This window comes from Amblyomma americanum, chromosome 1 (assembly GCF_052857255.1).
Source record: "Amblyomma americanum isolate KBUSLIRL-KWMA chromosome 1, ASM5285725v1, whole genome shotgun sequence".
Lineage (NCBI taxonomy): Eukaryota > Metazoa > Arthropoda > Arachnida > Ixodida > Ixodidae > Amblyomma > Amblyomma americanum.
The window spans coordinates 32013112-32031707 of record NC_135497.1 but is presented as its reverse complement, the minus strand read 5'-3'; the positions used below and the strand labels follow the sequence as shown (position 1 = coordinate 32031707).

At 47.4% G+C, this 18596-nt stretch overlaps 2 protein-coding genes across 3 annotated transcripts in view; one reads left to right on the top strand and one right to left on the bottom strand.

The window, feature by feature from the left end:
* Positions 1 to 18596, bottom strand: part of LOC144125662 (atrial natriuretic peptide-converting enzyme-like) — a 996499-nt gene that overhangs the window by 645876 nt on the left and 332027 nt on the right. The window lies entirely within an intron of this gene.
* Positions 7279 to 18596, top strand: part of LOC144131991 (uncharacterized) — a 38114-nt gene continuing 26796 nt past the window's right edge. For both annotated transcript variants that reach the window (XM_077664473.1, XM_077664472.1), the window contains exons 1-3: positions 7279 to 7348; positions 8545 to 8780; positions 14189 to 14417. In XM_077664473.1, coding sequence (XP_077520599.1) covers positions 7288 to 7348; positions 8545 to 8780; positions 14189 to 14417 — 526 coding nt within the window. In that variant the 5' untranslated portion in view covers positions 7279 to 7287. The remainder of the gene's footprint in view (positions 7349 to 8544; positions 8781 to 14188; positions 14418 to 18596) is intronic.

Sequence of the window (18596 nt, the reverse complement as noted above, 5' to 3'; positions counted from 1 at the left end):
TAATTTCAGCGTACGTGTAGATATCTGCTGTGTTCTCCGGTGTCCTCAGTTTTGTTGTTTTTCCAAAAAATTGCCTACCCACCGCGATTCGCGCGCGGTGACCTTGTCCTAGCACAGGCGTCCCACAGGGCAAAAGAAATGTAAGACAGCGAAATCATGAGCGAAGAACAATATGTATTAAACAACAAAGACCGCTTGGAAAATACTTGAAACTACTGCAAATAAAGAGCAAAGTATTAAAAGACCAAATATTTTCAAGAAAGCGCATTGAATACACGTTGTTTAAAGGCAGTTCAAGTGTGGAAGAGACTACTAATGCGCGTTCATTCCAGTGGTCGATAGTAGGTGGGTTAAACGAGTTCTTGAATATGTTAGTGCGAGCCAAGTATGGCACGTGCAATGAATGCGTGTTTGCACCACGGTAAGGTAGTGTATGTTTTTCACTTCACTGTGACGAGTAGAGCTGTTGTGAGCTAGCGCTTCTGTTGCGTGTTTTCTTCCGACAGTGCTGTCTGCGCGTTGTTTGGCAGTCAATCAGTGCCCTGTTTGTCCAAAAAGCAGCCTTAATACACATATAGTATTTAGCAGTACCCTGACAGTCGAAACTTCTTTCCGGAATCCATGCTAAAATGAGACCAAGGCAGTTTTCTCCAAGAATGTGACTGAAGTTTGATAATTGTGTTTCATAAATTTCCACGTAGTAGAGATTAATGTCACGAGGCGATAGTTACTAAAGCAAAGACGGTCACTTTCTTTTTGGATATCGATAGTACCCGGGCTGTGTGCCAATCGAAAGGAAGAACACAGTGCTTTGTGCTTTAATGTTAACTGGAGCAGCCAAGTTAGAATATTGACCAAGGATTCCGCGTAGGGGCTCAGCAATGAATTTAGTATGCTGCCAGGCTTAACACGAGCCATCACTTTAAGATTAAGTATAGCGTGCTGAAAACAAGTTCGCACCTTACTACGCCGAATGGATGATAAAGTAGTGAGCAATCAAATTGGACGTCGCTGTTTTCCGAATTGAGCCTGAGGCTGGGGTCTTCGGCAGTAGCTCAAGTATACTCCGCCGCACCCACAGAAGGAAACGCAGATCGCTTGGTCTGCGCGACGAAATAAGATCTTTCCCGCCGCACGAGCCTCACACAAGTGCATACCCGCGTCCACTCCACGGGCACAGATTGAACGCTTAAGTGTAGATGTGCACGACACTGAGCGCCTGCACATCGTTGAAGAGGACATTTGGGCTCTTTCACTGCGCAAGCAGTCCTGCACAAGACAGCACAGTGGGCCCTCACGACACTGCATAGTTGGACATTGGAGGCGAAAAACGAGGGTGCTCCATTGCCGTTTTCAACGCAGGAGGCCGTCCTTGCATCCTCCGGGGAAAAGGTCAAAGCCACAGCGTGGAGAGCTCTCCGTGATCCCAGAGGAAGACGAGGACGTCAACGCGTCGAGACGGATGCTCCTCGGCACGTTTACCCTGGACTCGGAGACTCGGCTCCGGGCAGCAGGTTGTACCCCATGGAAACTTTCTTCCGTGTACATTCTACATGCCGGGGCACTGCCATTGCATTTTCCGCTTTGCTGTGAATAAAGAAAATTAAGCTGGAGGCACCCGATGAAATTGAAAATTGGTTTTCGAGGAAAAGAATTGACGCAGTTTCGGTGTACACCCGAACCTCGCCGTAAGGAAAAGGATAAAAGAGGGAGTGAAGGAAGAAAGGAAAAAAAGACGTGCCGTAGAGGACGTCTCCGGAATTATTTCGACCACCTGGCTCTTTTCGTCCTGGCCAGCATTGAGGGCGAAGGATATCTTCTTATTGAGTAAGAAACTCATGTTAAATTATCAGTTTCTCTGGTATGGCGATGTATGTTTTCTTCTCAAGTTTTATGCCAATATGTGAGGGAAATTTTAATGGGTGAATGAGGTGCAAGGGTGTATCGGCGCTGCTTATTAATCAGCGTTACCGAACCTGGTGGTGGTAGTGGTTTTTTATTAAAGTAATAGTAAAAAGGAAGGAAAAGATTTTTGCTGGCCCCGGCTTCTGCAATCGATGCTGAAGTACCTGAGCTGGGGCAGCGGAAATAAAGGATAGCAGGCAGAATGGCGAAATGTAATGAAAGAGGCAAGAGTACAGGAAGAGAGGATAGAGGGAGAAGTAGTATATACAAATTATTACACAATAAGAAATGTGTCCAGGATGTGCGCGTGATTAGCTATGATGGAAGAATTAAAACACGCGCGCACAGCACTGTGTTGGCTACAACTGGAGTGGAGCGTCCTGTTATTAATCGTTCGAGGTAGAGCTCGCAGAGCTTTCGGTCACTGCGTGTAACTACCTGACGGAGAACAGACCGGACGCCAAGCCCAGCCCATGTGTTCGAGGAATGCACAGAGGCTCACCAAGGTTCGCTCACGAGTGCGCGCAGTGCCCTACGGCCACAATAGCGTCTTGAGGGAGCCTGGTAGTATGCCCAGTGCCCGATAGGCCGCAAGCATATCGCGACGAGCATCGGCGACCGCGGCACAGTGAAGGAGCAGGTGTTCAAGTGTTTCCACTGCACCGAATCCGTCACACACATAACTCGTCGCCATTCCGTGACGCTCCCGTCGTTCCCCTGGCCACACACAGCCAATGCGCGCGCGGAGGATCATTACACATTGTGACCGTGTAAGTGCGCGACAGCCGGTGATACTGTTGATGCGCTCACCTCCTGCGTTGCGTGGGTCGGGGTGCTGCTTTCGGAGATGGTCGTGGATGGCCGCACGCACGTCCTCCAGCGCAAGGGGCAGATCGCTGGCAGGTAGTTGATGTGCAGCGGTCGCGAGGTTGTCAGCTTCTTCGTTGCCGGCGATGCCGCAGTGACCGGGCACCCACTTTGCACGCACGGCACATCCGCTCTGCGCGAGGCGCTCGAAGCGCGAGCGAATTTCCCGCACTAGTGGGGTACCGCGGCCGTTAGATTGCAGGCGGCTGAGGGCGGCGCGGTAGTCGCACGGCAGAGCACTCCTGGGCGGCGGAGGGCCGAGGGTGAGCAGCAGGTCCAGCCCGAGCAGGATCTCCATCAACGCCGCCGTGGTAGAGGAGCCCAGGAAGGTTGCGTGTTGCTGGCTGTGCAGTCGCAGGGCGGGGATGGTAGCCGCCGCTGCAAGGGAGCAGCTGTCGCGGGCCACTGAGCCGTCGGTGTACACGAAGAGATGGTCCTGGAGCTCCTCGTGTATGACGGCTCTGGCCAGCTGCTGCACAGCACAGAGAGGTGTGCTCCGCTTTTCCGCTATGCCGACGATCTCTCGCTGTACCTCCGAGGCAGCAGGCCAGGGCGCGCAGGAGCCGTAGGTGGGAGGGCCTTGAGTCGATTGCTCATACTCGAGCATCACCGCGTCCATTCGTGAGCGCGGGTGCGAGCGCATACGCTGCAGCTGCGAGCCGCCTTCCGGTGCGCGGTGAAGCCGGTCGATGTGATTCAGTGCCCTGCGCGCTGCTGGGAGCTCAAGTGGCCACGCTCCTGCGTCGGCCAACGTGGCGGCGCACTGCGAGTTTTTGGGCAGGCCTAGGCACACGCGCATGGACTTGCGGTGCTGCAGCTCGAGTTTCTTCCAGCACGGCTTGCGCACCGTGACGAGCGGCAGAGCATAGAGCACCGCCCCCAAAGCTGCGGCATTGTATAGCCTCAGGGCGGCTTGGTGGGAGATGCCCTGGCCTCGAGCGGTGAGCTTGTGCACGGCGGCGGTGATCCTCATCTGCAGCGTTACCTAACCTGTGATTCTCCACCGCATAATTATTTATATAGGGGTGAAGGGGCTCGTTTTAATATGCACGAAGAAAGCCAACAGTCAGTGAAATGAATGTTCAAAGGAGATATATTATTGATACTGGTGATTAATGGGACATTAATAGCGTAATGATTTTATCTCTCAAGATTATAATTATAAAGCAGAGGAAAAAGCAAGCACATGCTGCCGGTAGGATCCGAACACCCAACCTCTGAAGTTTACAAAATTCGAGCCGACAAAAAGGTGTTGCTGGCGTACGTTCATTTCATACACGATTTTTACTCGGACGTCATTTTTAGCTGCATATATATATATATATATATATATATATATATATATATATATATATATATATATATATATATATATATATATATATATATATATATATATATATATACGCTCTTTGTAAAATTTTGGATTTCAGTAAGAAGCTCAACGACCCTGTATTCTGGCCTTTATGCAAATATGTACCGTGTAGAATACTCTTGCCTCAGCTGGTGGCCTGTGTTTTAAGGACAATTGGATTGGATTGTAAAACATTTATAGCATCTAGAGCAGGTTGCAGGAGACACATACTAGATGGCCGCTAGCCCATGGCTGGCGGTGACCTCACTGGCCCGCTCGATTGCCCGTACTAGAATCTTTGGGTACGAGCTGACCAGCACGGCCTCCCACCGCTCGGGAGAAGGGAGCTGTATCAACTCCGCCGGAGGCGGATAATTTGCGAAATTCCACAGAATGTGGTCGTATGTGGCTCTTTCACCACATTTATGGCAGTTTGGGTCGTACTGGCCACGGTACATGAGGTCAAGCACGGCCAGATTCAGAAAGGAGCGTGTTTGCAGTCGGCGCCAGTTAACTTCCTGCGCTTTTGTTAACGATTTCTGGGGTGAGCCTAAAGTGATGGGTGATGTCATGAAATGAGATCAACCCGTCCCTCGTTAAGTTCGGGTCGGAGGGCGCGCTCACTGCCCGGTCGACGAAACCTCGGGCTTGCGCGTGAGCCGCCTCGTTCCCTGGATTAGACAAGTGTGCCGGGACCCAGATCAATTCAACTTCTCTAATCGGAAGGGTTGTGTTTTGAAGGATGCGGAGTGAGGTAGATGTGATACGGCCCCTCGGGAAATTGCGAATGGCTGTTTTGGAGTCGCTGAATATAATATCAGCACGCGTGTTCGCTAAAGACAATGCTTTTGCCGCTTCATCCGCGGTCTCGGGGTAGGTGGTTTCTATCGACAAGGCCGCAAACTGGGCGCCGTTCCCGTTCACCGCGATAAGTGCAAACGCTTTTCTCGGGGTTGTCGGTATTCCGCTGCGTCCACGTACGCCACATTGTCGTTCCGGCCTTATGGTGTGTGCAGGGCGCGAGCCCTCGCTGTGTAAAGAATTTTTTTAATGGCTAAAACCTTTCTGCACTAATCGTTTGCTTCGTAGCTCTCGAGTAAGAAAGACAATGAATAAGGAACCTTGTCTCACATACAACTACGGGTATTCCGAAGTGCAGTGTATGGCTGTTTTGTGTTACGTGCGGAATGCACACACATGTAGAGAATAGAAGAAACTACCACCACACCATGACTCTCTAGGAAAGAGCTCACACCTGATTGACAGGCAGCATGGGAGAACACAACAGAATTTCTTCTGGTTAGGTTAGTAGAGGGTGTAGCGATGTAGATTGAAACCACTTGCGTTCAGGAGCGTTGTGCCTAAATGTTTCAAGCGGCTCGCACTGTAGACACCAGTTCCAGGAGACTACGCTGCCAGGTGCCCTCGACTCCAGCGTCCTTCATGGCCTGAGTCGCCATTGGTCGTGAAACAACATAAAAAAACGTTTTTGTGCTTGTCGACAAAGAACAAGAATCAAGCAGTGGAGTGATTCCTTATGTTTAGCGATTTTTTCTTGGCCGACATAATCATCATGAAAGAGTAATGAACCTTTTTTTTGCTTTTTGCATTCTCACTGCTTAGCAAAATCGGTACAGATAAACGACAGGTAGGGATTTAATTATTAGCCTCCTCACTTGGGTTTCATAGATAATCTGTTTTAGTTGTAATAAGAACACAGCACACTATTAATACAGCACACCACAGCACGGCACAGTAATAAGAGCACAGCACAGTAATAAGCACAGCGTCACGAACAGCCAGCCGAACCGTCCAGGCACAGAACAGAGACCGCGTTCAGTCCAGAGCACGCACGAGCGACCGATCGTTCGGCGCTTCTCGTCGTGTTCTTCGTTGAGCGCCAGGCTCTGAAGATTCTAAAGCCCGTGTCCTGTCTTACATAGTACTTGAGCTCTTACCATCACCTGATGGGTGAGAACTTACTCATGTGACGATTGCTGCTTTTCGGTTTTTCGGCGTTTTTTTTCCTATTTATACGTGTTCCTGTTGCGAAAAAAGTTTCATTTGCGAGTCTATATGTTCATCCTTCGTCCGCTTGTCTTTTTATGCGCTTTTGCAAGCACACATACCACAATTGCCTACTTAATGCCCTTATATACGACAAAGTTCGCGTCAACCAAACTTTTCGCACTATCCGCCTTAAATTTCCATATTTTTCTTATCCAGTTTTCTCCTTGTTAGTGCCGTTGGTAACTGCAGGTGGAAAGGAGATTTGAAAAATAAGCAGTTTTCGGTTATCGATATGCTATTTGAACCTACCAAAAATCCCGATAAAGTTCAACAAAATGACCTTTTGCTTTTAATAGGGGTCACGCCGAGGAAAAGTCTTGGTGCCAGGTCTAGCGGACGCATCCGTATCTTTGATGGGCCTCCTAGTTCTTCTACGAAGCCTCCGGCATCAGTGCTTGACTGTGTGTTGGTCTTCTGTTGTACCCCTTACCTTGCTTGAAACATCCGGATGTGCAGCTTTTAAACCAGCGCCTGTACATTCCTCCTAAATGCCCTCTTTTGCTGAAAACTTTTTACAAATACTTCCGCAGCGGTCAACGCAATGAGAATCCGCGGCTCCAACATGTACAGGAGGTCGTCGCTGTCGTTAGCACATATTCCCAGCGATAACGTCTCCGCACACGGTAACTTGCCACAGATACAATTTGTCGCAAGAAACGCCCTATCAGCTTCAACATGAATTCGGCTGGCTTAGGGAATGTGTGGTGCCATGCGATGTTCATTCTGGTGCCATTTATAATTAATAACATGGAGTCAGAAGTTAAGTGGAAACTTCTGCTGTTGTTCCTTCGCCATCACTGTTATCGTGCAGGATTAATGCGTTATTTTTGCTCATTTTTTGGAGAAACTGTGAGAAACAGCGGCAGTGTGTCAATGAGGCAAAATTTTATCATCCTCCGCATTTCATTTCTCTGCCATGTACTGCCATACGCACCTCGAATTTCAGGCTTTCTGAATGTCAACTAAATGAATTTAATAGGTTGCGAAGCTATTCCTGTGATGTCGTTTTACCTTTTTAAAGCGCTTAATAAGATTTACAGATGTCCTTCTACATTTTTACAGAAACCATAGAGAGGAAAAGCCGGGGCTCCATGTCCAGTAGCGAACGTCCCTCCAGTTCCTCTGGGAAGCCTCGGGCACCAACGCCAAAAGGTGACTTGTTCTTCCCCTTGCTCTGCTTTGAACTGGTGCATTCCTAAATTTTCAAGCCTAATTTTCCCAGTGCCTCGCTGGGAAGTGTCGTAATCTGCTTAAGCAATTTTCAGTTCTTACGTAGCGGTCACCGCAAAGAGCATCCGAGGCTCCAGTCTGAACAGTAGATCGTCACAGTCGGAGGCCGTCACGACCTATGCGGTCTGTCCGCCGATGGTAATATTCAAAAATATCAATATAACTCAAATACAGGCCCCCTAGCTTAGGCAAAGTCTGGTTTGTTATTCGCCACTGAAAAGTAGCGTTTTCTTTACTTTCGGCACCGCTAATTTCTGATATTAGGAATCTGATCAACAAACGAGGATTATCCTCTCTGTGCCGTTAGCATACAGTCAGAGCTTAATCGCAGGCGGTGTATTTGGCAGTTCCCCACAATTCTCTCGGAGTAGTTGACTGCGGTGCGGGAATGGCGGTTTGCTACAACCTTCGGCGTTTACATGCTGTGTCATGAAAACGAAGGCGGATAAAGTGTCGGGAGTATTAAGGACGAAGTTAAAGTCGATGAAACGGGCCGCTACGGATAGTGCGGCTGGGTCAGTAGATCGCCGGGAGTGGCCTTTCACTGCGAGTAGACTTAGCGCTTGCGATAATGGTGAGTGTGGATGGCTGAATCTTGTTCGTCGAAATAGTGCTTTTCGTGTACGAATGTCTGAAAAAAAAAGCTTACTTTTGATATAGTAGAAATCACGGAATCGTAAAGGGAAGTTCGTAGTAATGAACGTAACCGATCAAAGTCCATAGTAGAGAGAAACTGATCAAGTGGTTCATGATAATCACAAACTGAAGAAGGCAGAGAAATCCTCAGGGTGCTTGAAATTTTTGTGACAAGTACAGTAGCCTTAGTCTGGGCAAAGCGTTCATTACTGGTGGGGTTTAAATGAGGTCATCCAGGAAGATCACCCTGCCGTAATAAAAATACGGTCGTCTAGGAAGATGACCCTATTTAAACCCCGCCAATGACAATCTCTTTGCTCGGACAAAGACAAGTCCACTTGTCGAAACGTTCGTAAGCAACCGGCCTGAGCGCGATATCTTTTTTCTAGCGCTAATGACTTGAAGTTTTAACTCAACGCAGGACACAGCAGGAAGACTCCTTCAAACTTATCGCTTACTTTTCTTTTTAACATTGCCATCAGGTTCCGTACAATCCCTTGGATGCAAGGTCCGCGGCCCTTGGTGGACAGATGGTGGGGCAGGAGACTTGGACTACGCATTTCTCGAGTCGCCCAACCCAACGGCTCCATTACGCCAGGGTAACGAACCTGGTGAAAAGATGGTGACCGTCGATGCTCAGAGCCGCATTCCAGAGGTGGCCGATCCGCAACACCAGGAAACCGCCTCTGAAAAGCCTTCTTCTTCGACCAGCACTGCTGTGAGTAAGCGGGTATGCACTTGTGAAGCGTCACGAAAGATTGTCATTACTTTGTCTGCGTAAATCATCCAATCAATAAATTAATGAAAATTAATTAATTAATTAGGTAGTTAATAATAATCAAGCAAACAAAAGCAAGCGAGCAGTAAATCAAAGTTTACTTCTTCCAGACGAGTACACAATTCTGGAATGGTTACGTGGGCTAAAACCATGCTTGATTACAGTTTGGCTAGTCCCCGATATCTTATTTACAGCAGCAGTTCTGACATCCATTTTATAGAGGTGAAAAACAAATGAACATAATGTAAGCATATTCGGCGTCTAAGGAACATTAGGCAATGTGTGTTGTTCAGAATGGAAACAAACAAAATGTACATATACACTTCATGGGAATGTAAGTAAAAGCGTCCCTTGCATTAAAGACCTAATTTGGACATAATTTTTCAAAATGGGCTGGTTTCAGAAGCATAAAAATAAGTACAATTTTCCTGTAATAGACAACTAATTTATAGATCCCACTTTCTCAGTAGCTGTCAGAACGAAAGATGCCGAGTAACGTTTAAAAACCCATTAGCAAATCCTATATCAAATAAAATGCGTTAGATCCTGCTCATGTACCAGTCGAAATGAGCCAAATATATTCGTAAGAGCTTTCTACAACAGCTAGAGCTTCTTAGCTGGGTCTGTTTTGAGCGTGGTTTCATTTATTCCTTCCACCGGGCTACCTTCTCGTCGACTGCGTACGATGCGAAGAGATCGGGGGGAAGATGTGATACCAGATGACGACGATAATGATGGGATCATCAGCCCCGTTGCCGATGAAGCAAGGATGCGCCTCTGCTGCAGTTAACGTGAAAGTGTTTAGTTAGACTAGTTGGCAGTGGATATCTCAATCCATTATTACAAGCGAAATGGCTGACGGGAAAAAATACTAGCTGTCGTCTTGTTTTCCGTCTGTACGCGTTTCCTATTTCTCAAGAACTCGGATTGTTGTGTGTAACAGTGATGCAAAATATATTCTAGACCCTATACATTCTAGCGAATTTACTTTTCTGCTACCAAAGTGTGAGCACTAGAAAAGAAGGCTGTCATGTCAATGCTTCTCACAGAAGCCTTCTATCTGTATTTACTTACTGATTTGAAAGCAGAGCAGCGCACGCAATTGCACGCAATGAATGTTCTAATTGTTTTCTTGCTGTATTTGCAGCATAGTTTTTAAGCGCTTTTTCATAGACAATGAAAATAATTCCAGAAAAACTTTTCTAAACAAAGCAAGGCTAAATCCAGAGGCTGGCATAGAAGAATCAAATACAAAGTTTATATACTGATATTAACAAAATTATTTGGCTACATTGTGGTATAGAGCTGTTATAACATGTAAAGCATATCATATAACATCTTGGATTCCGCTAAGGTTTGTGCGTGTAACAAACATATGCATTATTCTCGGTTTTCGATTAGATCGATTTGGCTGATTTCGAAAAAAAAAACTCAACATAATCTAAGTCACCGCGCTGACTCAGTGGTTAGGGCGCTCGGCTCCTGACCCGAACGACGCAGGTTGGATCCGGGACGCGGCACTCGCGTTTCGATAGAGGTGAATTTCTAGATGCCCGTGTACTGTGCGATGTCGTTAAAGTTAAAGAACCGCATGTGGTCGAAATTATCCAGAGCGCATCACTATACGGCGTCCCTCTTGAGTTTTTTTGTGACATTAAACGCCATGAAACCATAAAAACTTCATAACATACAACCTTTGTCCGTAAAGTTTCGAGACTGATTTATTTTTTTCTGTAGAAATAATTCCCCAAAACAAAAGTTGGTGCATATGTGTAGCGCCGTCTTTTAGGGATGACCTGAGCTATTTATGTTAATTGCTGTGGCAGCCGCTAGACGGCACTACATGTAGAAAAGTACGTTGTCAATGGTCGTTTGCGCATTCCAGTGTGAGTAAATGTGGAGAGATTGACGTCCACCTCGAACTGCGTGTAAACATAAAATTCTGTGTGAAGATTGGCAAGACAGCCACACACACGTATAAGCTCCTTCGTGACGCTTACGGCAAAAAGACATTATCGTGCGCGCGAGTTTTCGACTGGCACAGGGGGCTCGTTTCGGATAGAATGTCGGTGGAAGACGACACAAGGCAGGGACGCCATTCAACCTCACGGAATGAAAACAACGTGGCTCGGATGAAGGAAATCGTACAGCAAGACCTCACCATTACAGTCCGCATGCTATCAGATGCTCGCGACATTAGTAAGACAACATGCCACCAAATTTCGCTTGAGAACTTGGGGAAACGAAAGCTGAATGCCAGACTAGCGCCGCACTCTCTCACACAGGAAATGGACACGCGAGCAAACAGTTAGCGCTGATTTGCTCTCTGAACCAGAGAAGAATGTTGCATTCGTCGACAGCATCATTGCTGAAGACGAAACATGGTGTTTTCAAAGTGATTCTCAAAAAAAGAGCCACAGCGCCGAATGGCGGTCCACAAGCTTTCCGGCGTCGAGAAAGGTGCGGCGACAGAAGACGAAAACAAAGACGATGCTGATAGTTTTTTTCGATGCCAGAAGTGTCGTACACCACGAGTTCGTCCCACAAGGCAGAAGGGCAGACTCAGCGTGGCCAAATTTCTCGCCAAGCACAGCATTACTGTACTTTTTCATTCGCCATACTTGCCTGCCCTCTCCCCATGCAATTTTTTTTCTGTATCCTCCTGTGAAGAGAGCCCTAAAAGGTCGCTGGATGGGAGCGTGGAGGCCATTCAAGACGCCACTACAAAGGAGGTCACAACCCTGCCAAAAGAAGCGTTTTCAAAGTGTTCCCAAAACCTCAAGAAACATTGGAAGCTGTGTATAGACTGCATGAAAGACAATTTGAAGGGGTGCTGCAAAATAATTTCAATGTTAATCGCATTTCTTTTAATGGCATCAGTCTCGGAACCTTACTCACAAAGGTTGTACTCTGTAAACCCTTATCTCACGTTTTCACTGCTACTGACACGATTCCGCTACTTCTGGCGGCATTGCGCTTTTAGTCAGTCTTTAACTATACGATATCCAAACCAATATTGCTCTTCTTACTTCGTTGCGAGAACTATGCTCATGTCAATTTCTGTTTTCCTTTCCATGCGATAACAAGAACAAGGTAACCGTTTAAACGACGGCGACGATTAAAGCTTCAGTCATGGTACTTATGAAGAACACTGGCAGTCGTCTGCGGCAGCTGCAGACGAATGCCAGCGCGTGCACATTCATGGCCTTGCATTCCAGAGTTCGGGTACGGTTACTGTCTACGAACGACACTAATTTGCCACCAGCTGAATTCCGGTTGAAGGCTCCAGGGGAACAAGTAAATCTCTTTCTGTAGCCAGATGGCCACCGACTAGTAGCCAGATACAAATATTACATGAATGTATTCTTTGGGGCTCTCTAGGCTTCGATAGCTTGATTTGAGGCCGTTTGGTACCGCTGCCGGTCTTAAAGGGTCGCTGAATATGGTGCTCGAGCTTGGCTATAAAATGCTTGCTTTATGGAGAGTACAGGCCACCGAGCGTCCATGCCACGCAGGAGACCTCGGAAGCGAAGTGAAAATTTACACTACATATTCGAAAATTCCCGCTTTCGCACGGCGCGGCGACCAGCGGTGCCGGGGTTTTGCACGAAACCTGTCATACAACGTCATGTCGAGCAAGTGACGTCAGGAGCCGAGGGTTATCATTGGCTCGCCACGCCAACTTTTTCAGCCGTCAGGCAGCTACCATGGCGGCCGCCACTGCGGCTGCAAATATTTACGACAGGAGAGGAAAAGGTGGGGAGGCCACGGAACTTCAAATATTATACCGAACGCATAAAAAATTCTCGCTCGAGAGTATCTGTGAAGTGCCATCATTGAACATCCTAAGCGTACCGCGACTTTGAGAGCCCCTTTTTGATGCCCTTTAAGGCAAGCAGGCAATGGAAACAGTGGAAACTCAACTTCTGAACGGTAAAACTTCCGCCTTTGAAAGGAACTCGGCAGCACATGTAGACCGTGTGCATTCGGCAGTGGTACGAATCGGAAACAACGCTTTCGCACGCGTTCTATTTAGCTGACGACTAGGAGCTTTCAACAATGCGTTCACAACGCTCGAACAGTCGTGAGCTCCGTAAAAACTCTCGCGCGTGATCACGATCCCTTAAGAACTATCTGATCGCGTTTGACGAGCAGACGAATAACTCGCCTCTCGTGTTGATCTGTCAATGGGGTAAGGCGTCTGCGGCGATGCACAAAATACAGGGAAAAGAACATAAACCTTCTCGGGGTTATTTTTTAACATTATGACTTTTATTCACCAGTAACGGTTGGGATCGTTGCTGAAAGATTATTCAGGTGCAGTAACAAAGAACAGTGATAAATCTGAAGCCATATTTGAAAACTTAAAGAAGCGATTATAATGCATCAAAACTGTTCATTTTAACAGGCGAGGCTTATCTGGACGCGAAATTCGGAGGCCTTGGGTGCGGATCCAATCGGCGGCATGTGGCTGTTTTTTCTTCTGCTTTCTTATCAATTATATTGAAAGATAAAAGAATACTGTTAATTTCCCATTGATGAAAACGAATAACTAAAAAAATTCTCCAATGCTCTTTTGTTTCGATGGCTATTTGCATCCTTCATGTTATGTCAGGTCAATTACTTACCAAAGTGCTCGCACTGAACGGATCATTGATACAGAACTCTAAAGATCCCTTGCGACGGATCAGTTGTTGTTGTCTTCGGTGGCGGAGCCCGACGCTGCCGGACTGAATCCCTCATGCGGCTGTAGAATTTTAGTGGAGGTGCAACGTAAAACACCAGGGTGCTGTACAAAGATACTCCAAGTTAAAGAATCTCGGGTACAAGAAATAAATTCAGACACTTCGTCCATAGCGTCCCTAACAACGCACGTGTAGCTTCAGCACGTTAAACCCCATTGATCTTCGTGTCCGCCTGAACTCCCAAGTAAGGGGAAAGACTGTGCGTTTGAACCAGGACACCTGTAAGCACGTGATCGGTCTCTGCAGCGATCTGAAAGGCATTGCAACGCGCACAGCACTCGTTGTTCTCGCAAGAAGATGTTAACTTCAGTGGTACTGCAGATAACTGCATTTTACTTCATGCTGCCGGGGCACTCATCCTTGACGCTTTCCATTTCAAGCTAGTACCACCAACTCTTAGATAAGCGTTGGAAGCTGTCGACAGGCGTGCTATACATGCGTGATCGACCCTTTTCGCTTACCTATTCGCCTGCGTGCTGCGACCAGTGCATATATCGCCGCCTGTATCTCCGAAAGAAACAAAGTGGCTCAGTATCGTAGTGTGAAGTTCCCAAAGTCCTACTTCAATCTGAGTGCTTGCTTTTTGCGTCTGCTTGCGTGCAGGATCTCGATAATGCGCCCCGCGAAAGCTTTCTCCCAAACAAACGAAAGGAGGAGGCGGACGGACAAGAATTTGTCGGTTTGAAGCCCGCAGACACTCTGGTTGCCAACGGTGCCGAGGCGTACGGCGTAGACCAGAGGAGCCCACGACAAATCAACCGCCATCCTCCCAGGGCACTGTGCCATATGTCAAGTCCAAGTCCAGGGGAGTCTGAAGACACAACGGCCTTCGGTAAGTAATGCCCTTGTTCTGCTTGCTCGTATCTCTTATCTCTCCCGGGTGTGACTGTAAGCCACTTGCGACAGGAAAAAAATCAGATGGCGTTGGTTGCACGCCTCTCTGCACGCCGGACAGCAGTGGCGTCTAGAAATAGACGATGAGCCACGCATGTCGTATAATCTGGCCGCGTGACATAAACGACGGTTCCTTTTTTTAAACCGTAAAGCTCTACTCCTCTCATGCTGAGCCTGAAGGTCATCTGTCTCTTGGATTTGACCTCTAACGGGAGGCGCACCGCATGTCCAAAATCGCGCATGGCAGGTGCCTCGATCTTCATCTTCACCTTCGTCGCCACAGCTGCGCGCTTAGCAGTCGCGTCCGCCGCTGCGCTGGCTGCTGCTCGGCCGATCCTTGGCAATCACTTGCGTATAAAGACAAGCGGCGAATTGCGGCCTCCGCTGCGCACCCGAAAAGTTCGAAATTATCTGCATTAAGGGCTATGCCTACAAATCTCCCGGCGACATCCAGGTTTACCTCGAAGGCACGAGAATAAAGGAAGTCCCTCTTATCCGCATCCTGGGCCTTTGGCTTCAGAGCGACAGGAAAGCCAACCACACGTTACAGCGTCTCCGGACAACTGTCCTCCAGATCTCCCGCAAGATTCGGCGCATCACCCGCAACCAAAAAGGCATGAGAGAGGAGGATACAATTCGACTGATACAGGCTCCAGTTATGAGCCGCCTGTCATACGGTCTCCCATTCCTACCACTTCTGGGGAATGAGCGAGACAAAGCAGACGCCATCATCCGTACCGCCTACAAATATGCGTTATGCCTCCCGATGTACACGGCCAGCTGCCACCTCGAGGACCTGGGACTGACCCACACAATTGAAGAAATTCGAGAAGCCGTCCCAGAATCCCGAAAGGAACGCCTCCTCACCACCAAAGCTGGACGCGCAATCTTGGAAACAGTGGGTTCCCTGGCTGACATACGCGCCGTCCAGGAAAACCGAGACCTACTCTCGACTCTGCGAACTCGCGTGTATGTAGCCCCACTCCCGAAGAACATGCACTCGAACCCTCAAAAGGGACCACGAAAGGCGCGAGTGGACTACCTGCGCCGCACACACCGACAGGCACAAAATGCTGTATACGTCGACGCAGCAATGTACCCCGACTCTACAAACGCGGTGGCGGTCGTCTTGGACACCAATTTCACGGAAATCGCCAGCGCCTCCCTACGAAACTGCTCTCCCACAGTAGCAGAAACTGCTGCAGTCAGGCTCGCCGTCCAGCATGGCGATACCACGAGAAATGAACTAAAATTGTGACCGACTCCCAGTCGGCGTGTCGGCTCTTCCTCTCTGGCAGACTTCCACATTCCGTCGCTCCCATTCTGACTACCCCACATGTTCAAAATTCTACATGCAAGCACCAAATCACTTGGACTCCTGGGCACGAGGTGATTGAGGGAAAGGAGGCCGCGGACAGTCTAGCTCAAGGATACACTAAACGAGCGACTAACCTCCCCGACCTCACCCCTCTCCCCTCTACATATGGCGAGCGCCTCATCCTTCTCCGAACACAAAGGCAAGTCTATCCCCCACCACACCGTAAGCTAACGGCGGCAGAGGCGAGCGACTGGCGACAACTACATACGAACACCTTTCCTAGCCTCCAAAAATACCATATACTCTTCCCCGATAGATATGACGGAATCTGCCCCTGGTGTGGCGGAATTCCAGCAAAATACCATGTAACATGGGGCTGCTCCGGTCCCAATCCTTCTGAACTAGGCTAACATCAGTACGAGGAACACTGGGAGTCTACACTGCTCAGCTCTGATTTGGCGACCCAGCGCAAGCTGATATTCCAAGCAAGAGCAACTGCGGTGGACATTGGGTTCCTGAAATTAGGATTCCACCAAAAATCGGTATTTTCTCTTTATCCTACCTTTTTGAGAATAAATGTTTTCTACTGCTCCTCGCCAGTTGTGGCATGTGATGTGTCACGTGATTCGCTCTTGCGCTTGCCAGTCCCGTTCGCCGCTGCGCCGGTCGCCGCTCTGGATTCTCGCTCTTGCACTTGTGGCACGTGATGCATCACGTGATTTGCTCTCGCTGAAACAATTTGCTCTCGCTGATGTCTGGAACAATAAAGATGAAGAAAGCTAAGCAGTCTCTAACATGCTTAACAGAGCTTCCGCCTCGACATTCTCGCTGTGGGCGGCTGGTCAAGGCCAGCGCCTGTCTTCCACTGGTAAATATGCCACAGCAAATTGGATCTGTTTCAAGGAACTCGCTCTCGACTTTCGTGGTTCATAACGTATTAAGAGGGCGGAATTGACCTTTGAAATGATAAATACCATTTTCTTTCAACAAGTAATCTTTCATAATTAAATATGATGAGGTTTAGAACTGATTTCCTACCCGTATATCAGGTAACTGCCAGCAAATCTCTCAAATCTAAAGGGGACGGCTGATATTTGGCCGTGACTCAATAAAAGAAGCTGAGTAATGATGCAAGAATCTACCTTGCTCTGCGGTATTAAAAGTTTTCTTTTTGTCGCAAATGGTGCACTTGTTAAATTGTTAAATTTTTTTCTTCAATTTTTTCACTCGAATATTGGCCACATCTGCTCTGCTTGTCAGTGTAAGCGTTACTTAAGAAAGCAGATGTAAAGGATTTGAAACATTATCCCAATCAGCTTGTTGTCCATTCACTGCAATGTATTTGCTAAGTTAATCGCCAGTGAATCAGGACAACCTTCGATTTCTCTAAAGAAAGTGATCAGGCAGGTTTTCGTAGAGAATAATCGACAATAGACCATCTTCGCACTATCAGTCAGGTGATAGAAAAATTAAAAAATACAGCCAACCCCTATATATAGCCTAAATTCATTGCGAGAAGGCATTTGACTCAATCGAAACTTCAGCAGTCATGCAGGCACTGCTTGATCAGAATGTAGAAGTCTTATGTAAAAATGCTGGAAGGTCTCTATAACGACTGCAATGCTAGCGCAGTCCCCCAGAAAGTAGTCAATAAAAATCCAATCAGGAAGGATGTCAGGCAGGGATACACAATGTCGCCAACACTTTTCATCGCTGTTTGCAGAATATATTCTCAGGTCTGGATTGGGATCAGTTGTGAATAGGAGTTCACAGAGAATACCTTAGTAATCTGCAATTCGCTGATTTGATTCCCTTGCTAAATCACTCAAGACATGAAAAGCAAAGCGTGATCGATGTTTTACATAGGCAGAGCAAAACGGGGGATCTAAAAATTAATGAGCCGAAAACATAAGTACTAGTGTTCAACATTCTCGGTAGGCAACATATTTTTGTCACTGACAGCGACGGAGGTCCAGATCACGAGAGAAAAACAACTATAAAAATAAGAATGGGGTGGCGACCATATGGCAGGTTCTCTCAGATCATGAATGGCAGTATACCAATATCCCTCAAGAGAAAAGTATACAACAACTGTATCGTACTGGTGCTCACCTAAGGGGCGGGAACGTGGAGGCTAAGGAAAAGGGTTCAGCTCGAGTTTAGAACACCGGAGTTGAGATATAGAAAGAAAAATGATAGGTGGAAAGTTGAGAGACAATAAGAGGGCAGAGTGGGTGAGGGAACAAACGCTGGTAAAATATATCCTAGCCGAAATCAAGAGCAAGAAATCTGTTGGGGCAGTGCGTGCAACATGAATATAACCGACTGTATTCCAAGGGAAGGGTAGCGTACGAGGGGCAGCAGAGACTTTAGGTCGGCAGATGAGATTAAGAAGTTTAAGGCTGTAGGTGGCCGGAGCTCGCACAGGACAGGGTTAATGGGAGAGATATGGGGCGGGCCTTTGCTCTGCAGTGGGCGTGATCAAGCTGATGATGGTATAAGCCTTTAACTCAACTGTCCATCCAAGACAATTTTTATTCTTTTGCCGACACGTGTGCGCAAAGTTAGGAGTTTTAAGAGCAACAACAACATCGGATAAAGTTTTGAACCAGCAGTGTTTTGCCACTTCGCTCCCTACAAGATACGAATCTAAAAAAACTGGCACTTTAAGAAAATTTGGAATTTGCAACATTAAAACGAGCCAACTATATTGTTTTACCTGTGAACGATAAAATCAGGCAGAATCAAGCATGCCAAACAAAAAAAACTGAATGCAAATACTAAACGTTTTCTTTCACC